General features: G+C 40.5%; 1 protein-coding gene across 4 annotated transcripts in view; it reads left to right on the top strand.

Annotated features, from left to right (window-relative positions):
- The first annotated feature begins 1425 nt into the window (after window positions 1-1425).
- Window positions 1426-27772, top strand: part of ttc1 (tetratricopeptide repeat domain 1) — a 73151-nt gene continuing 46804 nt past the window's right edge. For 2 of the 4 annotated variants that reach the window (XM_072263685.1, XM_072263683.1), the window contains exons 1-6: window positions 1426-1500; window positions 2801-3214; window positions 9015-9075; window positions 14060-14172; window positions 20036-20072; window positions 20254-20402. In XM_072263685.1, coding sequence (XP_072119786.1) covers window positions 1441-1500; window positions 2801-3214; window positions 9015-9075; window positions 14060-14172; window positions 20036-20072; window positions 20254-20402 — 834 coding nt within the window. In that variant the 5' untranslated portion in view covers window positions 1426-1440. Of the gene's footprint in view, window positions 1501-1580; window positions 1694-2800; window positions 3215-9014; window positions 9076-14059; window positions 14173-20035; window positions 20073-20253; window positions 20403-22937; window positions 23018-27772 lie in introns of those variants that run through there. The other 2 variants (XR_011886617.1, XM_072263684.1) reach the window with 2 other exon arrangements.

Below are 27772 nucleotides of genomic sequence, written 5' to 3' on the forward strand. Positions count from 1 at the left end.
TATATTGCAAATTGCTTTGAATAAACTCAACTCCATTTTTTTTGAACCATATGGATGACATCCTTTGGTAATGCCCTATGAACATGGTCCCTTTTTAAGAAGTGCCTACTGAGAAATGAAAGTGATCCACAGTCTATTTGTGGACTTTGTTCAAAGTACATTTATTATCAAAACATGTATATGTTATCATATACACATGTAGTATGAGTAGGTTGGTGAAGCAACTTTTGTGGATGTTTAATATCCAGTCTATTCTTTCATAATTTTAATTAGCAAGTTGACAGTGTCCTGGAGAGAGTACATGTGCTCAATTGTCATCTTGCTACTGTAGCTCAGTGACAAAGTTTGGAATCACTTTGATTCAGCTTTGGTGCCAAAGGAGATTGAACAGAATCCTATTTTCTTGCAGCTCAGCTACACTGCAGTGGGAAACTTGTATGTAAGGATATTACAGAAAAAAAGAGTTGGCAGGACAACACTGCCTTGCTTGACCCCATTCTGCTCAAGATTGGGACTGTGGTAGAATCAAAGTTCACTTATTGGAGTGAAAGCAAATCTCTCCCCACCAATTGGCACAGTCCACCAGATCCAATAGCCTTGCAGCACACTGCCAAAGCTTTCGGAGAGGGCCTCGGGGGAATCTGGTACCAGTTGCAGACTTTGGGAGATGGGACTTTGAATTAGGGAGAACTTCTTCAGCCAAAATCAGGCAACATAATTAGCCTCTCCGGAGGTTTCTGCCAACCTCAGGCAGCGCCTCGTGGTCCAGTTTCTTCTCTGGGTGAAGGATAGTGCTGGAGAAGAGGCAGTTAGTCAAAGGAAAAGAGGTAGAGGATCCTGAAGAAGGGATACATGAGGGAGGGGGCTGTGAATAGAAGAATAGTGAGAATGATGAAGGGCCTACCTCTCAATGGTATGTACTGTACGTGCCCTGTTAAAACATTCATGGTAATTTCATTCTTAACGAACACGAAGTGCCCCATGATCTTTGTAAATTAAGCTACACTCTGCAAGATAACCAAACACAATTAAAATTGCTGAAAACAAAACTGCATGAGCATCTGAAACAAATGGAAATCCAGCAAACCTACATGCAACTACAAGACGCAAACACGAGGAATTCTGTAGCTGCTGGAAATTCAAGCAACACACATCAAAGTTGCTGGTGAACGCAGCAGGCCAGGCAGCATCTCTGAGAAGAGGTACAGTCGACGTTTCAAGCCTATCACGTTTTGATAATAAATGTACTTTGAACAAAGTCCACAAACAAGACTGTACCTATTCCTAGAGATGCTGCCTGGCCTGCTGCTTTCACCAACAACTTTGATCCGTGTTGCAACTACAAGACTCGCTCGGACTTGGTATAGCTGGACAAGACGGAACTACACTTCCCAGCATGCCACGGGGAAAGTTTCCCGTTGGTTGGGTCAGCGGAAGTGAATGTGCGTTTCCGTCGAGCGAATTGTGCGCACTAGTGGGGTGGGTTCAGCAGAAGCGCAGGTGAGTAGTGGGCGCTGTCGTCGGCCACCGCGGGCCTTACCCTCGGGTATGACTGGGAGGTGAAAGGGCTGGCGGTCCTCCTGCATGATTCAAACAGGCCGTTATAAAGAGGTCGTTGCCTCCCTTTAAATGCATTGGTGATGGACGGTGCCGCGGTCTGTCCGAAATAGAGTTGGAGAGCTGGCAAGCACTGGTGGGCTATCGTCCTAGAGCATTAACTCAGTTTCACCGTGAACAGATGACGCCTAATCTTCAGATTTACACCATCTTTTGCCTTTATGCCAGCCTCCTAGCTGGATAGTGTCGCCCCCTCTCCCAAGGGTAGTAGGCCCCTTTTCACTTAAAGCTGGTAGCAGCAGGAGCTAGACTTCAAACACAAGGAAATCTGCAGATGCTGGAATTTGAAGCTAGGCTTCATCTGGATACATGAGTAAAATAACAGTCTCTGTGATTTGGATTAGGCTGGGAATCAAATTCCACTTTACCGGCTCAGGCATGAAGTGCGGTAAATTAAGCAGCTGCCCTTATGCAACCAGAGTCCAATGACAGCCTAGAGAGGGTGTGATCTATTTTTGTTTACATGTTGGCATATTGTTCTTTGGAGCTATTAGTTTCTGATGTCAGGGTTTAATACCCAGCAAAAGTAACATGTATCGATGCTGGGAATCTAAAATACAAATAGGAAGTAAAGCTACTAGGTATGCGATGCAGTGCGAATCTGAGGAGTATTGGCATAATACATCACAAAGAAGAAACATATTTGGGCTCTTCTGAAATAAATACTTCAAAACAATGATTTTCTATCTCTTGTAGGCAGTAGTAAATTGCTTTACAGTTAATGAAATGCTTTTAAAGTACAGCCAGGGTTTCAGTGCACTTAACATACCCTATGTCTAGTGAACTTGTTGGTCTTGTCTGATGTTTTTCATAATTTCTTTTAAGATGTTGGTTTAAGTTGAGCTCAAAGAAATATTTTACTCTTTAAAATAATACCATTACGAACTGGGAGAGCGTTGGGATCTCTGTTTAATATACACTGCTGAAACATCACTCTTATTATAGCTCTTGCATAAAAGCTGATGTTTACATGCAATTTTTACAAGGCATTCACTGCTTTTTAAAGGTGTTTATTGCAACGAATTGTAGAAAGATGTAGAAGCAGAAAGCAAGAATTCTATGGTGGTGAAAATTCCTTTTCATTACATTTTGAAAAAAATCGGTACTGTAAACAGTTTCAAGAATGTTTCTATGAGCTGTGTGTGTGATTGCATTTTGAATTATTTTGCCTTTCTGATTTAAGAGATTTGGCTTTCAAATGGATAAAGAATCAGAAGAGAGAGAGATTCTTAAAAAATTGGGAACTGCTTTAAATGTTTCTGATGGTGATACAGAGAAGCAGAATGCATCTTCTGGCCAATTACCTTGTGACTCAGCTTCGTGCAGGCTACCCACAGTGGGTGGTGATGTTTTAGGAGCGAGTGGCAATGCTGGCAGGCCACAGTTAGATATTAATTCTGACGATCAAGAGTCAGCAGAAGAAGGATTCTTTGAATGCACGGAAACACCTGAGACTGAGGGGTTTGCAGATGTGGAAGAAGATGTAACAAAGTTGGAACAGGAGAATGATTCTGAAATAAAAGAAACCAAAACTCTTGAGTTTGATGAAGAATATTTACGAGAATTGGAAAAAAATTTGCCTGAAGAAGAGAAAAAGGTAAGGAGTGTAACTTTGCTTCATTACATGCTGATATTTGTTTTTAATTTGAATTTTCTGTTTAATTTTGAATATCCTGATATTAATGTTCTTTTCATGTTGGTGCCCTTCACATTGAATTTAAATGTAACTGATTGCTAGGCTGTTTCTGGGTACCAAATATGAATAGTCTTGCTGGCATTTTTCTTCCTTCAATATTTAACTTCAGAGGTGTGCAATTGACTTAATTAAAATCAAATGTTAATTACTATAAGGTTCCTTCCAGCTCAGTTTGCATGCCGTTACTTACTTCACAAAAAATGGTTTCCAAGGATACCACAATGTTTGCATTGTAAAATCACTGGTGCTGTGATGTTGGGAGAAAACCAGGTGGCCAAAGATATACGAGGAGGGGCAGATCGTGCCTCGTGAGCCTGATTGAATTCTTTGAGGAAGTAACAAACAAATTGAAGGTAGAGCAGTGGATGTGGTATATCTGGTTTTTAGTAAGGTGTTTAACAAAGTTTCCCATGGTTAGGCTCATTCAGAAAATCAGGAGGCATGGGATACAGGGAAACTTGGATGCGTGGATTCAGAATTTGCTTGCCCACAGAAGGCAGGGTGGTAGTAGATGGAGTATATTCTGCCTGGAGGCCGGTGACAAGGGATCTGTTCTGGGACCTCTGCTTTTTGATTTTTATGAAAGATTGGATAAAGAAGTGGAAGGGTGAGTTAGTAAGGGTGTGGATGACTCAAATGTGGGTGGGTTTGTGGATATTGTAGAAGGTTGCAGTCGGTTGGAATGGGACATTGATAGGATGCAGAGCTGGGCTGAGAAGTGGCAGATGGAGTTCAATTTACAATAGTGTGAAGTGATACACATTGGAAGGTTGAACTTGTAGGCAAAGTACAAGGTTAATGATTGGATTCATAGCAGTGTGGAGGAACGGAGGGATCCTGGGGCGTATGCCCATAGATCCTCAAAGTTGCCATGCAAGTTGTTAGAGTGGTTAAGAAGGTAGATGGTGTCTTGGTGTTCATCGGTAGGGGATTGAATTTGAGAGCTACAAGGTAACGTTGTAGCTCCAGGAAACAGTTTAGGTCATGCTTCGAGTGTTGTGTTCATTTCTGGTTGCCTCATTATGGGACGGATGTAGAAGCTTTAGAGAGTGTGCAGAGGAAATTTACCACAATGCTGCCTGGATTGAAGAGCATGTGTTATGAGGAAAGGTAGGTTGAGTGAGCTCAGACGTTTCGTTTTGGATAGGAGAAGGATGAGAGGTGACTTGATTGAGCTGTATAAGAGGGATTGATAGAGTGCCTTTTCTTATGTCAGAAATGGCTAATACTGGAGAGACGAATTGTAAGACGATTGGAGGAATGGGAGGGATGCCAAAGGTAGTGTTTTTTTACAGAGTTGCGGGTGCATGGGATGAACTGCTGGGGTGATGGTAAAGGTTGATACATTAGGGGTATTTAAGAGACTCTTAGATTGGTACGTGGGTGAAAGGAAAAGAGGGCTATGCAGGAAGGAAGAATTAGGTTGATGTTGGAGCAGGTTAAGAGGTCAGCACGACATTGTGAGCCTGTACTGTTTTATGTAACCTTTCACATGGGCATATTTTGCTGTTCCTAGCCTCAGCAGCAGCCTTGAGTCACTCATGAATAATCTCTTGGCTCTGATTGCAGTATTGCCACCAGGCAAGCTTTTATTCTGTTATTTTGCACGACTTATATTAACTTAACTATTTAATAGACATAAGTGTACTTATGTAACAGCATTTTTCTCTATATGTACAGTATATATCATGTATTTCATTGTACTGCTGCCATAAAGCTAACAAATTTCACAACAATTGACAGTGATATTAAACCTGACTCTGATTGAACCACATTGGAGAATGCACTACCAAGACATAGCAAGCCCTTATTTTCAGCTGTTTTTTAAACACTTTACAGAGTGGCAAAGAACTGGGTTTACACTTAAGATAAAGACTGAAATATAGGTAAAACAAATAATTGTTATCATTAATAAAAAAGTGTTTGTAGTACTATATTATGTTTTATCTAGGTAAATAAGCTTGTTGAGCATTAGTGTACCGTTAAAATCTGAGTAATAACTCACTCGACAAAGTGTGAGAGTTTCACTGTTTTTAATTTCATGAGAGTTTACATACTTACTTTGATTTTACTAGAGATGGGCTTAATTGAGAATTGTGAAACTTTAAGTCGTATAGCAATAGGGTTGAAAGTTTGCATCTACATACTCCAAACTCATCAGATTTTCTCCTCTATAATAGTCTGACCGTTATTTTCATCTTAGATTTCCAACTGGTTGTATTTCTTCCACTGCCCCCTTCCCAAAATTATAGACAATGAGCTTATCACATGCCTATAGCTACATGTCTTTTGTGAATTGTCTGCCCTGTGGTAATGAGTATTTGTTTTTTCTCTGCATTTTGGGAAACAGTATTTTTCAGTCTTCTGTTGGGTGTTTCAACTCAGTTGAATTTCATTTTATTGCGAATATAAACAAGCCTTGGCTGAAAACCAATTCTCCATAGATATGAAAAATTGTGTGAGTTTTGCTGGTTTCAGTTCAAAATATTAAACAATATTTTAAAACTATAATAGTTTTAACAACATTACTTGGTTCTTAGATTGTACTCCTGATAAATTTGGAAGTGATTTTGTTCATTCTTTCATAAATCCATTGCAGTGTGCCTAGGTGCTTGGAATGGTAGTATGGACGTGTTTTAGCCGATGTTTGCCATTGCCCATTAGGGAAGCTTTATGTGTCACTAAGCAGAGCATCCCACAAACAATTAGGATTTGCGTGGTTTACATGTGCCCCTATGAAACCCATATGTGGCACCCATAAGACAACATAAAGTGTAATCCAATTACAAACAAGTGAAAATCTGCAAATGCTGGAAATCCAAGCAACACACACAAAATACTGGAGGAACTCAGAAGGCCAGGCAGCATCTATGGAAAAGAGTAAACAATCAACGTTTCAGGCCGTCTTCAGAGTCCTGCTGAAGGGTCTCAGCCCGAAACATCAACTGTTTACTCTTTTCCATAGATGCTGCCTGGCCTTCTGAGTTCCTTCAGCATTTTGTGTACATTACTTAAATAAAATGTATGTTCTGCCAAGTTAATATTTATTTTATTGGAGGAAATCAACACCCAATACTTCCAAGTAGGCCTTTGGTGATGTACTATTCTTTTTAAAACTACAATTTGCATCCTACTCAAGCTAAATATTAATTTGGTGTTACTCTTGTAAGCTTGCAAGATTAAGAGACCCTGAAGGATAGCTGACTTTACCATACCATGTGATTGTCAGTTTGAGGAAAATTCTGGAAAGCAGAAATCAGAGCACTGAAACACTTTTCCTCCTCATCCTATATGTATGATAGTTCTTTCATAGGCATAAACTGTTCATGTTTATTCTCAAAATACAGGTTAAAGTGAAATTAAAACCTTTATTTCTTGTAGGGAAACTGAAAAGGTAGGAACATCACATTTTTTGCATAGTTTATATCTGATTACATTTAGTAGTGTGAATAATTAGGGATTAATTTAAAATTGAAGATACAGAATGAACTGTACCCATGGTACTGTAGTTTTAAAAAAGTTGAGCAAATAACTACCAGGGAAAGATGATAATTGGGTGATCACTCAAATGTTTTTAAATAAATATGAATTCGGGCCACTACATAGTGTTAAGGTAGAAGATATAAGAATAACAGATAAAATACTATTTTTTGTTAAAACTCTGGATCAAGAAGCCCTGTATTAAATAGGCATTAGGAATTCTTCGCATAATGGCATAATTCTATCTTTACTCAACCTGGGAAAGCAGTAGTTTTGCTTTTAAAAGGTTGTAAACCATAAGTTGTAAATTTCTTTCACAGATATACAATAATTTTGCATGCATTTATAGTAAGTTAATTTCCCAGTAACCAAGTAGAAGAGAATTCTTAAGAGTCAAAAGATTAGACCAAAAATTTAACTATTTTTGGGAACATGAGAGGCTAGAGGTATCATAAATTAAAGACACTAAATTACAGTAGAGAAATTGGTTTAGACATTCCAAAGACTTTGGACAAGATTCTTGATCTTTCATGAATTGATAGGTTCTGGCATTGTACAGGATGACTAGAAAAATTGCAAATTTTACTCTGCTATTTAAGAAGGGTGGGAGACAGCAGAAAGGAAACTATAAACCTGTTAGCCTGACATCAGAGGTTGGAAAGTTGTTGGAATCGATGAGTTAGGGATGAGATTACAGAGTACCTGGAGGCACATGACAAGATAGGCCAAAGGAAAATCCTGCCTGACTAACCTGCAATTTTTTGAGGAAATTACAAGCAGAGTAGACAAGGGAGATGCAGTGGATGTAGTGTACTTGGATTTTCAGAAGGCCTTTGACAAGGTGCTGCACAGGAGACTGCTTAGGAAGATAAGAGCCCATGGACTTACAGGGAAGTTACTGGCATGGGTGGAGCATGGTTGATAGGCAGAAAACAGAAAGTGGGAATAAAGGGATCCTATTCTGGCTGGCTCCCAGTGGAATCAGTGGAATTCCACAGGGTTTGGTGTTGGGACCGCTGCTTTTTACAAGGTACGTTGATGATTTGGACTATGGGTTTAATGGATTTGTGACTAAATTTGCCGATGATACAAAGATAGGTGGAGGAGCAGGTAGTGTTGAGGAAACAGAGCCTGCAGAGAGACTTAGATAGTTTAGGGGAATGGGCAAAGAAGTGGCAAAAGAAATACAATGTTGGAAAGTGTATGGTCATGCACTCTGGTGCAAGAAATAAACGGGCAGACTGTTATTTAGATGGGGTGAGAATTCAAAATGCAGAGATGCAAGAGAACTTGGAAGTCCTTGTGCAGGATACCCTAAGGGTTAACCTCCAGGTTGAGCCAGTGGTGAAGAAGGTGAATGCAATGTTATTTCTAGAGGTATAGAATATAAGAGCAGGGATGTGATATTGAGGCTCTATAAGGGACTCGTGAGACCACACTTGGAGTATTGTGTGCAGTTTTGGGCTCCTTATTTTAGAAAGGATATACTGACGTTGGAGAGGGTTCAGAGAAGATTCACGAGAATGATTGCAGGAATGAAAGGGTTACTGTATGAGGAACGTCTGACTGCTCTTGGGCTGTATTCCCTGGAGTTCAGGAGATTGGGGTGGGGATCTCATAGAAGCATTCCGAATGTTAAAAGACCCGAGCAAATTACATATGGCAAAGTTATTTCCCTTGGTAGGAGAGTATAGGACAAGAGGGCACAACTTCAGGATTAAAGGACGTCCATTTAGAACAGAGATCTGGAAAAATTACTTTAGTCAGAGGGTGGTAAATCTGTGGAATTTGTTGCCACGAGCGGCTGCGGAGGCCAAGTCATGGGGTGTATTTAAGGCAGAGATAGATAGGTTCTTGATTAGCCAGGGCATCAAAGAGTATGGGAAGAAGGCAGGGGACTTGGGATGATTGGAAGAATTGGATCAGCCAAGATTGAATGGCAGAGCAGACTCGATGGGCCGAATGGCCTACTTCTATATGTTATGGTCTTATAAATTGTCCAAATACATATTTCCCTATCACCACTAGGTCATTGCATAGTACTTGATATTTTCCTGAATGGGATGAATACATGCTTAATTATATCCAATGCTTGCACTTCCAAGTTACACAAAATTTAATTAGTATTATCAGATATCAGCTGCCAGTCTTGAGTTTTGTTGACACTTACAATTTGTGAATTGCTTTTTTTTAATAATTTGATAACCATTCTATTTTACAGCGAAGACAAAGTGAGAGTTTAACACTGAAAGAGGTTGGCAATGAGCAGTTTAAAAAAGGAGGTAGGTGTTTCAGAATGATTTAATCTAGATCTAGTGGCATTAGACAAATATTGCAGAATTGTTAAATAATCACAGACAGTGTAGTTTGAAATGGTCATCTAATCTTTGACCAATCCTGCCTAATCACTGCACATTTATTTTCTCATTTCATGATTTTCCATGGCATTTTGCAGGTTGTAACAGTTGGGCCTGAGCCAATGAGGGGTGGACACAGGATGGCTCGATGAGTCAGAGTCAATGGAAGTAAGAATGGTGCAGAACTGATAGGGGAAAAGCGTAATGAAGTGTTATTCTTGTCTACATGTGGACAAGAAAATGTAGGACCAGTAGCAAATGTGGATAATAAAACAATGTTAATGTTTCAGGTGGATGATCTCGAGTCCAGATTAGGAAATGAATGAGCCAAGCATGTGTTGCTCCTTACCTTGGCCAACTAACTTGGGTTAACTGAATGACCACACTATTCACAACTTTATTGTATCAGCTTATTACATAAAATACAAATTCATTTGTAATACTTACAGAATTCTTGAGTTTTTTCGTCGACATGTAGACAAGAATGACAACATTTCATTATTCTGTTCCCTTATCAGTTCTGCACCATCCTTACTTCACGCCTTAGACGTTCGATTTGTATACACGTCCACTGTCCTTGTTCCAGCTAGCTGTTCCACAGGCTTTTCATTTCTTCAGGTCAACACATGTTTTGAGGTGCAGAGAAGGATGGTGGGATCTAAGAGTTGTCTGTGAGGGTGCTGACTGGCAGAATCCAGGTGGCATGGATGCTGTTGATGCTATTTGAGAGAGGGTGGTGAAGGTTGATTATTAATAGCTGATATGTCTGGAAGACGTAGATATTTCCAGTTTGTAATTCAGCCAGTTTGTTCACATAAAGGGCTTCATTAAATTTCATGAAATTATTGAAAAGCAAATTGTCCCTGAAGCAAATATTTATCAAGGAACAAAGAGCACCTAGTTTATTCATGACACATGGTCCAAGATTGCAATGATGATATAAAGAGAATGGGGTGTGGAGATGAAAACTATTTGGATTTTCAGGTGTTTGACAAGACGCCACAGAAGATTCAGGCACACAAGAAAACAGCTCATGATATTGGGAGAACTAGAGTCAGAATAAACAGATCTGTTTCAGGGTGGAAGGGTGTGACTAGTGGACTGCCCCACCCAGGATTCATTCTTAGCCCTCAAATATACTGTATATATGATACATTTTATGTGCTAAATGATAATATCAGTCTGGTCCGCAAGTTTCCTTGAATGTGAAAAAATGAAAAATAAATTAAAAATAAATAGGTAAAAGAATGCAACTTGTAAGATACCCAAATTCATTGTAGACATGTCGCAATGAGAACATTTGGACTCTGCAACAGAATGTGGATAGCTTGAGTGGGCGAAACTTGGCAAATTGCCTTACATGTGTGAAAGTGTGATAACATTTACTTATGGTAATAGGATTTAAAGGCAAACTGTTAGGTATATATGTGGAGGGTGGTTACAAATGAAGGACCTAGGTGTTCTTGTACATGAATCACAAATTAGCAGGGAGATGCAACAAGTAGTTGATGTTGGGGATTACTGAGGAGTAATGGAATTATGTGAATATTACAGATATTAATGGAAACAAGAACCAGTCTTCAGTTCTTAATGTTAGAAGTTAAAAGGACACCTTTGCAAATAAACAGTAATGTCTGTGGAGCACACTGACTTGCAGTAGGGGCTGGCTGCTAAGTGATAGGGTTTGCAAAGTGAAGTGTCTTGAGACATTCAGATGTTGGACAGTGGATTTATATTAATTGGCCTGCATCAAACCAGGCAACAATGGCTTAAGTATTGCGCATCATTGTAAACAACTTAAAGGAAGCTTGCAGACCAGAGTAATATTATCGCTTAGTGCTACAGATAACTGATCTATCAATAGTTGGAAGATTTGTGTGCTCAGAGAAGCAGCCCTCACAACACTAATCTTGGATGCCTGGTTCTCTGTCCTCAGAAGGACTTTTTAGACTATCTGTGTGAATCAGTTTGTCCCAGCAAAGGGATTTGAACCTTCATAGGTGTCTTATCAGTTACAATGTGCTTCCACTGTAAATACTGTAGGAACCATTTGTCAGACTCAAATATTGAAATAGACAATGTCATTGTAACTATGGAAATTGTATTGATTCACCTACTGTACCTTTGATCTTAAGGGAATAAGAATATTATCACAAGAACTTTGAGCTTGAGAGACTACCAAGAGGATGTCTCTTTGTTGTGATGAATAAAAGACTTTCATATCCACCAACTGATCCAGTTTCTGCACTGAGTTAGTCACAGTCACAATAGTTGCAAAGGCAAATAAAATTGGAGTTTAGAACTGGGGAAATATTACAGTTGTTTAGGGTGCTGGTAAGACCACACTTAATCTGCATGGTTTTGGTCTCCTTGTTTAAGGAAGAATACTGCTTTGGAGGCAGTCTAAAGGCGATTCAGTAGGCTAATTATCGAGATTAGTGACTAAAGAGGTTACAACCATTGTCTTTGGAACTCAGATGAGTGAGGGGTGCTCTAGTATAAGATCCTGAGAAGGTGTGACAGGCTGAATGCTGAGATGATTACATTAGTGGCAGAGTCTCAAATGAGGGAGCTTGATTACAAGATAACGGTGTCGTCACTTAAAACCGAGGCGCATAGGAATTCTTACTGAACACGGTAAATCTTTGGAACACTCTCTCCTAGAAGATTAAGGGGCCAGATCACTGAAAGTATTTGGAGAGGAGGTAAATAAATGTTTGAAAGATCAAGGAATTGAGGGCTTTAGGGAACTTGCAGTGAAGTTTTAAGACTGAATGCAGGGGAGGCAGTGTAGCTGCCTCTTTGCTGTTCTTGTTTTTCCTTTGTAGAAGAAATCTCGTGTTGAACACTAAATGCGTCAGGCTACATTGGTAAAATTGAACATGAATTGCTGCTTGAACTATTGGGAGATATTAAAGGGCAGGTGTTTAGATCCCCAGCAGCTGCTTGAGAAGGGGGGTGATTGTTGTGGAACCACAAAATCATGAAGGGAACAAGTCCTTTCAGAGTGGGGGGAATGAGCATGGCAGTACCATCTTATTTAAGGCCGCAGAATTAATGGTGGATGATCCATCCCACCAGTTCATGGAAGTTGAAAACCAGGAGAACTGTGTTCATGCTGTGGGTGGGAAGAAGTTGGATGAGAACAGAAGTGTGGAAAATGGAACATGTGTTGAGACCCCTGTCAGAACCCTGTGGTTGGGTAGAGGAATAGGCATTGTGAAGAAAGGGGAATTCAACTCAAAAATTTGTTTTCAGAATGGACACAACAAAGTCAAAGGAAGTCAGAAAATAATCAACATAATTTTATCCAAGTCTGCAAAACATTAATAACATTCTTTATAAATGCCCAGACAGGGCACCTGGCTAAGAACTAAAGACCTGTGCTGATCAACTGACTGGTGTGTTCACTATGATCGTTAATCTCTTGCTTGGCAGTCTGAGGTACCCACCTGCTTCAAGCAGGTCTTAATTATACCGGTCCCTAAGACGAACATGGTAGCCTGCCTCAGTGACCATTATCCAGTAGTACTTACATCCACAGTGATGAAATGTTTTGAGGAGTTGGTGTTGAGAGATATTAACTCCTGCCTGAGAAGCAACTTGGATCTTTTCCAATTTGCCAACAGATCCATGGCAGGTGCTATCTCATTGGCTCTTCACTCAACCCTGAAATATCTGGACAGCAAAGGTGCATACATCAGGATGCTTTTTATCAACTACAGCTTGGTATTCAATACAATCATCCCCTCAAAAAGCTTCAAGACCTTGGCCTCGATACATTCCTGTGCACTTCATCCTTTGATTCCTCACTTGCAGACCCCAGTCAGAATACGCCCTAACAGGCTAAGCACAATTCCAATGCCATGTTCAAGTTTGCTGACAACAACACTGTCGTAGGCCATTTTAAAGGTGATGATGAATGAGCATATAGGAGGGAGATTGAAAATCTGGCTGGTGCCACAACAACATCCTTTCACTCAATATCAGCAATACCAAGAAGCTGATTATTGACTTCTGGAGGAGAAAATCAGGCATCCATGAGCCAGTCCTCATTTGAGGATCAGAGGTGGAGAGGGACAGCAACTTCAAGCTCCTTGGTGTTATCATTTCAGAGGAGTTGTCCTCTGCCTAGCATGTAAACGTAATTCCGAAGATAGCAAGGCAGCATTTCTACTTTCTTCTGAGTTGCGAAGATTCAGCATGGCTTCTAAAACTTTGACAAACTTCTGTAGATATATGGTGGAGAGTATATTGACTGGCGTGTCACAGCCTGGTACAGGAACACCAATGCCCTTGAATAGAAAATCCCAGAAAAAGTAGTGGATATGGCTCAGTCCATCAAGGATAAGGTCTCCCCACCATTGAGTATATCTACATGAAACGTCGTTGCAGGAAAGTAGCATTCATCATCAGAGGCCCCCACCAGTTCGGTCATGCTCTCTTCCTACTGCCAACAAGAAGAAGGTACAGGAGCCTCAGGGATCTCACCACCAGGTCCAAGAACAGTCATTATCCCTTTTGAACCAGTGGGTAATTTCACTCAACTTTATTTGCACCATCACTGAAATGTTCCCACCACCTATGGACTCATTTTCAAGGGCTCTTCACCTCATGATCTTGATATTTATTGCTTATTTATTTTATTATTGTTATCATTACTTATTTTTGTGTTTACACAGTTTGCTGTCTTTTGCACACTGGTTGAATGCCCAAGTTGGTGCGGTCTTCCATTAATTCTATTATGGTTAATATTCTATTATGGATTTATTGTGTATGTCCGGAGGGAAATGATTCTCAGGGTTGTATATGATGAAATGTATACCTTGATAATAAATTTACTTTGAACTTTGTACATTGCTATTAAATGGAAAGAAGTCATGACTAATATTATTCCTATTACTTGCAGAGTATCCTGAAGCTGAGAACTCATATACAGAAGCCCTTGGTATTTGCCCAGCCTGCCACCAGAAAGATAGATCTATTCTTTATTCCAATAGAGCAGCTGCTAGAATGAAACTGGTAAGTGTTTCTCACTTGTGTCTATATGTGATCTGCAAGATTGTTTTTTAGACATGTTTACATGTGTGCTGGACCATGGGTTTGTAGATATGGGTGAGGATAGATTCCATATGAAAAATTGAACAGTTATGTTGGTAGCAGGTTTATTACTTGAATAAGTTACTTATATAGCTGAAATCAGTGGTGCCGTTCAATTATGTGTGATTTTTGCCAGTTGAATTGGGAGTTGGGAAAGGCTAGACATTATTCATCAGAATTGGAAAAAGGACCCTTTTGACATGGTTACATACCTTTTTGAAGTTCTGCTTCAAGTTACTTGCTTACTTGAAACTAGTAATGGACCTTTTATCATGCACTTTTCACCCAGTAAAATAAAAAACAGTAAAATGATAATAGCAGCTGCCATGTAATGACTTTATCCTGAAGAAAATCTGAGAATAGAAGATCTACCTGTTGGAGATTTCTTTGTGTCCAGCCAAGAATGAAACTATCTAATCAGAAGTGCTTTACCACAGAGTGTACCTTTAACCCTCTACCTGTGTAAGCACGAGCTCCACTGTGCATCAATAGTGCAGACTTGGGGAATAATGAAAATGAGTTGCATAATTTCACTGATGTAAAGCCGAAGTCCTCCCATAGAAAAGAACAAACTTTGTAGGCCAGAGCTTCACACACACATTGCTGGAGAAACTCAGCAGGTCAGGCAGTGCCAATGGAAATGTATAACAGTTGAAGTTTCAGGATGAGATAGGAAGGGAGAAGAAGCCAGAATGAAAGGGTGGGGGGAAAGGAGGGAGTACAAGCTAGAAGGTGATAGGTGAAGCTAGGTGGGTGGGGTGGGGTGATGAAGTGAGAAGCTGCTAGTTTATTTTCTGTTTGTGAAGGTCCACCGCTACAGAAAATGTGCAGGCAGAAACAGGACCTTGCTGTTAAGCTACTCCAAAGCTGCTCACTTAAGTACTGTCACTGCAAATGGAAAAGATTGATACTGAAGGGTTTGGAAAAGTATTTGTATAATCAGATGGGCCTCCCTGACTCTTAATTTTAATAATGACTTGGCAGTAATTTTTCAGTGATTTAAGTATTCTCCTGACATATAAATCGAGATTGAGATAAACTGGTTTCACTTGGTCACACAGAGCAAATCATAGTGTTTCCCATGCTACATCAACCCCTAAACTTGATTTCACAAAAGTGCTGCAGGAATAAATGATAATTATTATAATATAAGACTATAAGATATAGGAGCAGAAGTAGGCCATTCGGCCCATCAATTCTGCTCTGCCATTCAATCATGGGCTGATCCAATTCTTCTAGTCATCCCCATTCCCCTGCTTTTACCCCATTCCTTTTGATGTCTTGGTTAATAAGAACCTATCTATCTGTCTTAAATACACCCAATGACTTGGCCTCTATAGCCACTCGTGGCAACAAATTCCACAGATTTACCACCCTCTGACTAAAGTAATTTCTCCGCATCTCAGTTCTAAAAGGATGTCCTTCAATGCTGAAGTCGTGCCTCTTGTTCTAGAATCCTCTACCATGGGAAATTTAACATTCCTTTTAACATTCAGAATGTATCTATGAGATCCCTTCTCATTTTCCTGAACTCCAGGGTACACAGTCCAAGAGCTGCCAGACATTCCTCATACAGTAACCCTTTCATTCCTTTAGTCATTCTCGTGAATTTTCTCTGAACCCGCTCCAATGTCAGTGTATCCTATCTAAATTAAGGAGCCCAAAATTGCACACAATACTCCAAGTGTGGTCTCACGAATGCCTTATAGAGCCTCAACATCACATCCCTGCTCTTATATTCTATACCTCTAGAAATGAATGCCAACATTGCATTCGCTGCCTTCACAACTGACTCAACCTGGAGGTTAGCCTTTAGCGTATCTTGCACAAGGACTCCCAAGTCCCTTTGCATCTCTGCATTTTGAATTCTCTCCCCATCTAAATAATAGTCTTATCCGTTTATTTCTTCCACCAAAGTGCATGACCATACACTTTCCAAAATTGTATTTCATTTGCCACTTCTTTGCCCATTCCCCTAAACTATCCAAGTCTCTTTGCAGGCTCTCTATTTCCTCAACACTATCCACTCCTCCACCTATCTTTGTATCATCAGCAGATTTAGCCACAAATCCATGAATTCCATAGTCCAGATCATTGACATACATCGTAAAAAGCAGCATTCCCAACATCGACCCCTGTGGAACTCCACTGGTAATGGGCAGCCGGCCAGAATAGGATCTCTTTATTCCCACTCTCTGTTTTCTGCCGACCAGCCAAAGCTCCACCCATGCTAGTAACTTCCTTGTAATTCCATGGGGTCTTATCTTGCTAAGCAGCCTCATTTGCAGCACCTTGTCAAAGGCCTTCTGAAAATCCAAGTACACCACGTCTACTGCATCTCCTTTGTCTACTCTGCTTGTAATTTCCTCAAAGAATTGCAGTAGGTTTGTCAAGCAGAATTTTCCTTTCAGGAAACCATGCTGGCTTTGGCCTATCTTGTCGTGCGCCTCCAGGTAGTCCATAATCTCATCCCTAACAATTGATTCCAACCACTGTCCAACCACTGATATCAAGCTAACAGGTCTATAGTTTCCTTTCTGCTGCCTCCCACCCTTCTTACATAGCAGAATAATGTTTACATTTTTCCAGTCATCCAGTACAATGCCAGAGTCTATCGATTCTTGAAAGATCATTGTTAATGCCTGCACAATCTCTCCAGCTACTTCCTTCAGAATCTGAGGATGCATTCCATCAGGTTCAGAAGATTTATCCACTCTCAGACCATAAGCTTCCTGAGCACCTTCTCAGTTGTAATTTTCACTGCACAAACTTCACTTCCCTGATGTTCTTGAATGTCCAGTATACTGCAGACATCCTCCATTGTGAATATGTTTACTTTTTGAATGTATTGTTCTCATTGTTTCAGCTTTATGATAATTAACCTAGCCAAATCCTTATTGGTTCCTTGTTCTGTTGGTTTATGCAATTGGCTTCTAGGATTGATCTTAATGACTTGACAAAAAAAAAGACATCACTGTCGATCTCAGATTATGAGAACACTCAGTCCTCTTTTATTGTCATTTAGAAATGCATACATACATTAAGAAATGATACAATGTTTCTCCAGAATGATATCACAGAAAAACAGGACAAACCAAAGACTAACACTGACAGAACCACATAATTATAGCATATAGTTACAGCAGTGCAAAACAACACCATAATTTGATGAAGAACAAACCATGGGCACGGTAAAAAAAAAGTCTCAAAAGTCCCCGAGTCGATCGACTCCTGAGTTCCCGATAGCAGGCGGCAAAAGGGAGAAACTCCCTGCCATAAACCTTCAGGCACCGTCAACTTGCCGATGCCTTGGAAGCAGCAGACCACAGCCGACACTGAGTCCGTCCGTCCGGAAACTTCGAGCCTCCGACCGGCCCCTCCGATACAGCCTCCTGAGTGCCATCCTCTGCGGAATGCCTTCGACCTCACCCCAGCCGCAGAAACAAGCAAAGCCGAGGATTTCAGGGCCTTCTGCTCCGGAGATTCTGGTTACCACACAGTAGCAGCGGCAGCGAAGCGGGCATTTCAGAAGTTTTCCAGATGTTCCTCTGTACTCTCACGTCTGTCTCCATCAAATCAGAATTGTGCATGGTCCCCTACTTAACAGATAACAGATATTCATCACCGGAGAGGCCGTGCGCACTGCTGTCGCGCCGCCATCTTCTCCTCCTTTCAGTCTTATGCAATTGCTAAGATGTCTTATTTGCTGTCTCTTATTTGGATTCATTTTCCATAGCATACCATTGAGAATGCATTGGTTTGTCTGTGCAATAAACATATTGCTGTTACAAAGGTTGTATCTGCTAGATTGAAGCAAGCCTGATAATGTATCATATCAACACACATAAAAGTTGCTGGTGAACGCAGCAGGCCAGGCAGCATCTCTAGGAAGAGGTGCAGTCGACGTTTCAGGCCGAGACCCTTCGTCAGGACTAGCTGAAGGAAGGGTGAGTATGGGATTTGAAAGTTGGAGGGGGAGGGGGAGATCCAAAAGAGCTGGACAGGTGATAGGCAAAAGGGATACGAGAGGATCATGGGACAGGAGGTCTGGGAAGAAAGACGGGGGGGGGGGACCCAGAGGATGGGCAAGGGGTATATTCAGAACTACAGAGGGAGAAAAAGGAGAGTGAGAGAAAGAATGTGTGTATAAAAGTAAGTAACAGATGGGGGTACGAGGGGGAGGTGGGGCAGTAGCAGAAGTTAGAGAAGTTGATGTTCATGCCATCAGGTTGGAGGCTACCCAGACGGAATATAAGGTGTTGTTCCTCCAACCTGAGTGTGGCTTCATCTTTACATTAGAGGAGTCCGTGGATAGACATGTCAGAATGGGAATGGGATGTGGAATTAAAATGTGTGGCCACTGGGAGATCCTGCTTTCTCTGGCGGACAGAGCGTAGGTGTTCAGCAAAGCGGTCTCCCAGTCTGCATTGGGTCTCGCCAATATATAAGAGGCCACATCGGGAGCACCGGACGCAGTATATCACCCCAGCCGACTCACAGGTGAAGTGTTGCCTCACCTGGAAGGTCTGTTTGGGGCCCTGAATGGTGGTGAGGGAGGAAGTATAAGGGCATGTGTAGCACTTGTTCTGCTTACACAGATAAGTACCAGGAGGGAGATCAGTGGGGAGGGATGGGGGGGACGAATGGACAAGGGAGTCGCGTAGGGAGCGATCTCTGCGGAATACAGAGAGAGGAGGGAAGGGAAAGATGTGCTTAGTGGTGGGATCCTGTTGGAGGTGGCGGAAGTTACGGAGAATAATATGTTAATAATATGTAAACAGCACCTTATATTCCGTCTGGGTAACAACACCTTATATTCCGTCTGGGTAAACAACACCTTATATTCCGTCTGGGTAAACAACACCTTATATTCCGTCTGGGTAAACAACACCTTATATTCCGTCTGGGTAGCCTCCAACCTGATGGCATGAACATTGTCTTCTCTAACTTCCGCTAATGCCCCACCTCCCCCTCGTACCCCATCTGTTACTTATTTTTATGCACACATTCTTTCTCTCACTCTCCTTTTTCTCCCTCTGTAGTTCTGAATATACCCCTTGCCCATCCTCTGGGTCCCCCCCCCCTTGTCTTTCTTCCCAGACCTCCTGTCCCATGATCCTCTTGTATCCCTTTAGCCCATCACCTGTCCAGCTCTTGGCTCCATCCCTCCCCCTTCTGTCTTCTCCTATCGTTTTGGATCTCCCCCTCACCCTCTAACTTTCAAATCCCTTACTCACTCTTCCTTCAGTTAGCCCTGATGAAGGGTCTCAGCCTGAAACGTCGACTGCACCTCTTCCTAGAGATGCTGCCTGGCCTGCTGCGTTCACCAGCAACTTTGATGTGTGTTGCTTGAATTTCCAACATCTGCAGAATTCCCGTTGTTTGCGTTTTTAAATGTATCATATCATTCTTTTTTCTCTCTTTGGATTTGACAAGTATTAGCTATGAAGATTTTTTCAAAGTTACTAAGTTTTATTTCAAGCAGGCAATATAGAAAGTAATGAAAGTCTAGTGAGCTCTGATTGCAATTTGAGGGTTCCTGCAGGAGCAAGTAGAGGAGTTATTTTTTTGTTAAACTGCCACACCGGGTGATGTAATCTTATTTTTAAAGTTTTGAGTTTGTATAGTATTACTTCGAATTTTGTTAACTTCTTTGTGCCAGATCTATTTGAAACTTATAAAATAATTTCAACAAGTTATAATGATCTTGGGCTGGAGAATAATTATGTTGTAAAAGCTGATTAAAATATTAATAATGTTATTTTGATTTTTTTTTACCTCTTAGGGTAATAAGGAAGATGCCATATCTGATTGTACCAAAGGTAAATTTTAATTTTAGTTCATGACAAAGTATTATCGAAATTGACATTGAATTGTAAAATGCTTATCCTATTTTAATTGCATTACTGGACAGCCTCTTATTGCAATTTTAGGTTCTATGAAATTGAATATTTTGAATTTTTTTTGCTCAATCACAAATTGTTTTTCCCCTCCAATTTGTAGCTATTGAATTAAATCCCAATTACATTCGTGCTTTCCTGAGGAGAGCAGAGCTGTATGAGAAAACTGAAAAACTTGATGAAGCTCTGCAGGATTATAAAACCATTGTAGAAAAAGATCCGTCAGTAGTCCAAGCCAGAGAAGCCTGCATGGTAAGTATGAAATAGTTCATTGTAGCAGCAAATAAAAGGGTCAATTGTTGTCACTGGATGTGATTTGCATGATATATGAGCATAACCCACCAAATGTGGACAGATTTCTTCACTCCAATGTTCTTTCCACCTTCAGCTTCACAGCATTTGGTGTTTAAAGTTTATATCAAGATTTTAGAATTTATGTCTTCATGTGTTAAGTTGAGTCATCAGGAGATGAGGAATTTCTTCTCTTGTGGGGGTAGGGGGCGTGGAAGGTCATGAATCTTTGGAATTTTGTATCTCAGAGAGCTGAGAATGCTTGATGACTGAATTTATTCAGCCCAAGATAGATTTTTGACCTACTGGGGAGTTGTACAGATAAGGCAGGCTCTAGGGGTCTTTTGCCCTATCCCTGATCTTATGTTGTATGTTTTCTTCCAAGAAGAAGGGCCAAAAAATTTGCCTTTTTACTTGCCCTGGTCATGGGAAATGTATGTGGGTTAGGGAAACTCTGCCAGCTCTTGACAGTAAGTTTCCAAATTTGGATAAGTTGTGTGGATTGCCTCTATGAATCTGTATCTTCCCTCATTATTTCACCAATATCTAATGACATGGAAAAAAGAAATGTTGGAAGTGCTCAGCAGGTCAAAGTTGAGTTTATTGACATATGCACAAGTACACATGTTCACAAGGCGGCTTAAAATTTATTTATCGCAGCATCTCAGGCACTTCAAGTTCAAGATTGTCATTCAACCTTATATAAATCTTCATGAATGAAAGAGCATTACTCCGGGGCCAAGGTGCAAGTCATAATACGGGCAGTCATACATAGCACGAGCCACGTATAAGATAACAGTAAAATACAGTCACACAAAAAATATCGACCAAGTCCCTGAGTCCATAAATGTTGCAGCAGTTTGCAGTAGCACACAATATATCTTGTCATCTGCTGAGCCAGCACCAACTCCAGTGTGGACGCTGCGTCACACTGATTCCGGCACCCTGGTGGATCGCCTGACTCCATTGCTTTCCCCGTGCGGCTGCAAGCAAGTGGCACCACGGCTTGAGGCCTCGTCCACAATGTGACCGAGACCACACAGCTATCCCACTGTCCACTCCCGCTGTTTGCCAATAAACCAATGGATTGGACTTACAGCATTCCACACCACCAATGTCCAGCGGGGTCTTGCTATCACAAGAAAGGTGACTTGCTCTTAGACCTCACATCTCACATGGCACCATTTTACAGCATTCACAAGAAAAAACATAAACTATACAGAATTTTTTACGAGGAACACAAAACAAAAAAAGTTTAGTACATTTAAGTTCAAAGTCATCAAAATGGTCATAGTGTTGCTAACATCTATGGTTCACGAGCCAAATGGTTGAAGGGAAGTAGCTGCTCTTTGACCTGGTGGTGTGGGGTCAGGCAGTGTCTGTGAAAAGCAAAACAAAGTTAGCACTTCAAATCAAATACCCTTTGTCAGATGTGAAGAGTTTAATTCTATTTCTCATTCCATGATTGGTTCCTGACCTATATAGTATGATCCAGCCTTTACTGTTCATAATTCTGATACTCAGCATCTACAGATTTTTTCTAGTGCCATTCTAGATGAAACATTTCTGATGTAAGTAAACAAATTATTGGTTAGATAATTACTTTCAAACACATTGGTACTTCAGTCTAAGCAGTTAAATCTTGAGAGATGTCAGTTCAGGTTTCTGCAAAAATGACCACCTTGTATTAGGTACATGTTTCTTTTGCCATTATGTGTTTATCCTTACTCAGCAGACAGTTTCAGGTCCAGAGCTGACCATCTTGCAGACTTTCCCAATTTAAGAGGAAATAAAGGAAGATGCTCCCTATCCATTGTGGGAAAGGAACATTTGAGAGTAATGTTAGGAAGGGAAAAATTGACAATTGGGAAAGAGATGTTACAGAGTAACAGGCAGAACTTTGGAAAGAAGAGGCCCTTGTTGAGCAGAAGTACAGCAGGCTTCCATGACAGTTGATGAAAATCAGTTCTCCTCTGTCCCACAAGGAATTTTAAAAAGATTTTTGAAATCTAACTGTCGCAATCAATACGGAAACTTTGTATGTCACAAGAGCAATAAATATCTAATATTGTCTTGAGCCAGATGCAAATCATGTTGAAGTTCTTAAATAATGAAACTGAATGGACTTTCATTGTCATTGTTGACGAGGTGAGCATTTATTATCCAATTACCACATTTTCATTGCAATAATTTTCAGCCCTTTATAGTAATGCTTCTCAATGAATTTGTAATGGCACAGCACTGTGGAAGCTGTAGTTACAGCCACTGGTCACTGAGTGGCACTATACATGCTTCAAAAATGTTTTGTATACTTTGAATCACAAATTTTATACAGTATTTGATCATTGAAATCCTTACTATCTAAAATAAAGATTTTCCCAACACTTTGGTTCAAATTTACCTATTACATTGATTTAATTTGAAAGCAGTAGCCTCTTCTAAAAGACTTGTTCTAAATCAACCGAGAGGAAACTGAATTTGTATTTTGTATTCTAGATATATCTGTAGGTACTCAATTTTCTTGGATTTGCCAGGATCTGAGACCACAAAATGCTTCCATCCTAAAACTGTATAAGGTAACTTTTCACACAGTTGTCTGTTTATCCCCTGATCTTTTGCTCATCATGTTAGTGCAGGGCTGGGGTGTGGCATTTAATGCTGAGGCCTTTGCAGCTTATTAAGAATTGTAGAGCAACAAAAATTTTATATTTATCTCCTCGCATTTTTCTGTTTGGCTCTACAAAATAATTTGAAGAAAAATTGGTCCTCAGATTTTTTGCTGGGATAGTTGTGCTGCAGCTCGATCTAGATGTCTCAAGTGAGAAGAAAATAAGCACGATTTACTCACCAGCTGTAATGCTTGTATTCTCCACCCAGTTTGTTAATGTAGTGGGCTGGATCATATTAAATGCAGTTATTGTTGCACTAATTCCCATTCTTTTGGCCGTACCTTTTTTTTTTGTTTCATAGTTCTTTTGGATTAGTTGAAATGGGTGTATGCTGTTAGTGGCAATTGGGCAAAGTTTGGGATGCATGTGGTGTTTGGGTCTTGTACAAAATCACAAGGGTTCACCGGGAACACTGTGTCTACCTGTGAACAGGTTAATGCTACTTCAGCAACCTTGCTCTTCTGGACAGTTTCCCCTGTGAAGATCCATGGTAAAATCCAGGGTTGTTTTGTATATCTCAGTATCCACTCATAAGCAAGGGTAGGCAACCATGATGAAATCCACTTTCACATCCCTTGATGCATTTTCTGTCTCCTGCTCCAGTAGCTAAGTGGCTTTACGTACAATAGTTGCACTAAACAAAGCTTCACTATTCTGCTCTCGGTTTACACCATCATTCTCAAAAACTAAAAATGAGTGAGCAAAACTCGGGAAAATGTGGTTCACTTTCCTGATCTCAAAGGCCAATGAAAGCTGTGAAAATAAAGCTGTTGAAAGATGCCATTGGCTCCAACGCATCTCTGCATCTTCAGTCTTTGGCTGTCTGAGGAAAAGTGCTCAAAGATTGTAACTGAGCACCAATGATCTCTAGCTTACAGCTTGCGTTGTTTTGCGGACAGCTTGCATTAAGCATTTCCGTGTACTACCTGTGTAAAATCCTCCATATCCACTTTCAGGATAATCAAACCAATGTCTACATCCTCTTTAAGGTCACCGTCCCCAACACCGAAGATCAGATCATATTCAGCTGGTGTTGATAGGCAGGCCATGTGATTGTCAAGAAGACAGAGAAAACCATTCAAGGATGCCCTCAAAATCTCTTTCAGCTGGTGATAAACCATAGTCCAAGTTTGCTTAAACCTGCTAAGTAGGACTTTGGATGACTCCCAAGGGAACGTGTGTAACCCCAGATGAGTGGAATGAGCAAACAGTAACACAATGAACCTACCCATCTGCCCTGTACAATACTACCTTATTTAAATGGCATAGATCTCCTCGGTCATATGATAGACAATTAAAATAGTTTAAATAATTTTAAATATTTTTTAGAATGCAAATGGCTAGAAATAAATTAGAATCAAAGATTAAAGGAATAAATAAATATACCATTCTCACCATTTTAATTATAGAGTCAGTGATTTCATTCATATAAAGCTGAGTGGCTGGAAGGGAAGTGCATTGGCTTCTTGGCCCACGCATCTGTGTCCCACAGCGGAGCAGGAGATCAAAAGCATGAGCAGAAAAGTTAGAGTTAGACAGGTTAACACTCAGGGTTTTTAAAAGAAAAATTGAATCTTTGAACCCAGTTATCTCAGTTATTTTGTTAACAGTTTGAAGAGAGAAATGCTAATTTTGTTGAGGCATAACTGGCTTTATCTTGTTTAAAAAAAATGGGTTTTGAAAGTTAATTTCATCTGTTTTGCTGTTGAGCTATCAATAATATCAAATTATCACTAAAATATATAAGCATAATTTTAGTCGTCTTGAGTAAATTGGACAAATGAGATGTGGGGAGAGGTGGCAAACAGAGAAGTGTGGTGAATAGGCCTCTGGCAAGTTCCCATTTGTTCTGAAAGTGCACAATTGAAAACTTTTAGCCATTCTGTGATTTAGGTGATGGGAGAGTAGGGAGAAGAATAAATGGCCGTGGGAGTGAAAAGACAATATATGTGAACATTTTGGCATGTGCCTGGAGAGAGTCAGTGGATGGGAAAAATATGTAATTGGGCATAGATAGAAAAAGGGACACTAAAGGCCACAATTGCATTCATAGCCCACCTTAATGAAGCTTAAAAGATAAAAATCACAAAGCACTTTGCATTCAGTGAGGTACACTTGAAGTGTAGCTATGAAATATAAGGAAACCTGACAGTCATTTTGCAAGTTTTCGAGTGCAGCTATGTAATATTAGCCAAGTATTCTATTTTCAATGATTAATTGAGTGCTCAATATTAGCCAGAATTCCAGAGAGCATTTGCATTCCCTTTGAAGTATACTGTTGAAGGTATTTGTCCATCTTATGAGCAAATGAGACCTTAGTTTAATTTCTCATCCAGCTCATGACACCTCTGATAGTGTAACTGTCCCTCAATACTCCTTTAAAACACTCAGCTTGATATTTTCTGTTCAAGCATGAGACTTGAATCATGACTTTCTGAGACAAGAAATGAATCTAATTGAGTCACAGCTGACTGCTTCAGCCACCAACAGCTGTAGTTTGGAATTATTGATGGCTGCTATTCTCTTTGTAAAGCAAATGTGATGAAGTCAAAGGGAAAGAGGAAAGCAAAGGGCAACGGCAATGCCAAAGCACAAAATTGGACGGGGAAGTATTTACCCCATGTTAAAGGAATCAGCTTTTATTAAACGTTTCATTTCCTGTCCAAATTTTTCATGTCACCTTTAATCTTTTTGCTCCATCTTTTTGCATTTAAAATTGTTATGGATTATCCTACTACCACTGGAGTACCTAACTTGTGCCACCCAGCTCATGAAAATGCACTGCAGACCCACTCCAGTGCTCCGGCTGCTTCTATCTATTTCTGAAATTGTTTTGTTATTTAACCACGAGAAGTATCTATTTATTATAATTGTAGAAGCATAATGTATGGTTTTTAAAATAGAAACTAAATTATCTTGAGAAAGACGATAGCAGGATGTGGGTGGAATGGAGTAGAGTGATGAGGGACCTCTGGCACCTTCCCATTTGCTCTGGGAGGAACAGATGGCTGTACTTCTCTGTACCCTGCTCCAGTTATTCTTTGTCCTGTAACCTATTTCACAAAAAGATCTGACTGTACTTCCTTATTCTTACCAGTGCCACAGGAGACCACCTTGTTTTTTTTATGGAATTGTGTGCAGAACATGTTGTATTTGATAAGCACTTCTAAATAATTCAGGCCATGAAATCTAATTGCTTATTAAACTCTGCCCTCCAAACCTCCATTTATTGGGAAAAATATATTAAAGAGTTTGTTGTTCCTTTCCACGCCTTGTGGTGCATTGGGCAGCAATCATGCAGTTCCATTAGCGTTTTTTGTCTATTTTTAATGAGGCTGTGTTGCTAGCTCGACACTCAATCCAGCAAGGATGGAAAGTGTGCAAGAAGCCGGCCGGGTTCCAACCCGGGACAAATCGCCTCAAAGTTCGATGAGGATGCCACTACGCGACAAGCTGGCATTTTAAAAGTTTAAATTGGATGAAATTTATAAAACCTTAACTTTACTTTTAGCATTTTTTTGCATTATCTGCAGCCAAGTATAATCTTCCTATAAATTCCTTTTCAATTTTATTGTTGAGTTGTCTTTTCCTTGTACCTGCAGAGGTTTTCTTGCTAAGTATCAAAATACATCTGATGTCAAGTAGTTCAGGAGTGGATGAGGTCATTAACCATGTGAAATCGCATCTACCTGATGCACTGGTTACGCAGGCTTACATTGTAGAGCCAACCAGTGATGATCTGGTATTCTTGATGCATCAGTGTGTGTTGGTATGTTGCTTAATATGGGAAAGGATAGAAACTCATAGCTGGCCAGAGTTGTATCCTCCATCAGCATCCACTGCACTTGACAGCAATTGGGAATGGAACCATTGGTGTATTTTTCTTTGTGTGTAGAACCATTTATGGCTCAGATAAGTTGGTTCAGTTTGGACCAAGGAATCTAATCTGGCACCTTCTATTCCATGTTGTGTGCTACTTAAATCAACAGTCAGGGATGAAAATATTTAACCACCAAGGGCTGCCATTCTATCAAGGGCACCATAGCTGAACTGCTTGCAGAGCAAGTGAGAAGGGAAAGAAAGAATCAAAGTATGTTTGTTTCAGAGAATCCCAATCAGTTTTCCTTTTGCTGCTTGTAATTTGGTTGAATATTGCTGGTTGACCATTGGCAATTAATATTTATCAAATGGAATGTGAGAATTAGGAGCATTTGGCCTTCAATCCTGCTGTGCCATTATCAAGATCATGGCTTTTGTTCTACCTTCTGCATTACCTTATTAAGCTTTCCGTGATCTCCCCCCCCCCCCAATATCCAGAAATGTATTGTTTTAAATGAACTCAGTCTCCACAGCCCACCAGATCTGGAGGGGGATGACCATCACTGGGTTCCGACAAACTAGCAACAGAGGAGCGGAAGGCAGTGTGGACAGAGCCAATGAACTTCTTTAACAGATTTGACATTGTGGCCCCTGCCCATCCCCCACGTGAGCCATCTGTTATCGGCCCCCAACCAACACATATTCCATTCTCCCCTCCTACCCCTCCTCACAGTCCCCCACCGTGCTCTCATGACTATACCCCTTCCCCACACGAAACCACCACGGGCTCACAGCTGAACAGGTGAGAAGTCAGCTGAAACGTCTCAACCCAAGCAAGGCTGC

The sequence above is a fragment of the Mobula birostris genome, chromosome 7 (genome assembly GCF_030028105.1).
Source record: "Mobula birostris isolate sMobBir1 chromosome 7, sMobBir1.hap1, whole genome shotgun sequence".
Classification (NCBI taxonomy): Eukaryota; Metazoa; Chordata; class Chondrichthyes; order Myliobatiformes; family Myliobatidae; genus Mobula; species Mobula birostris.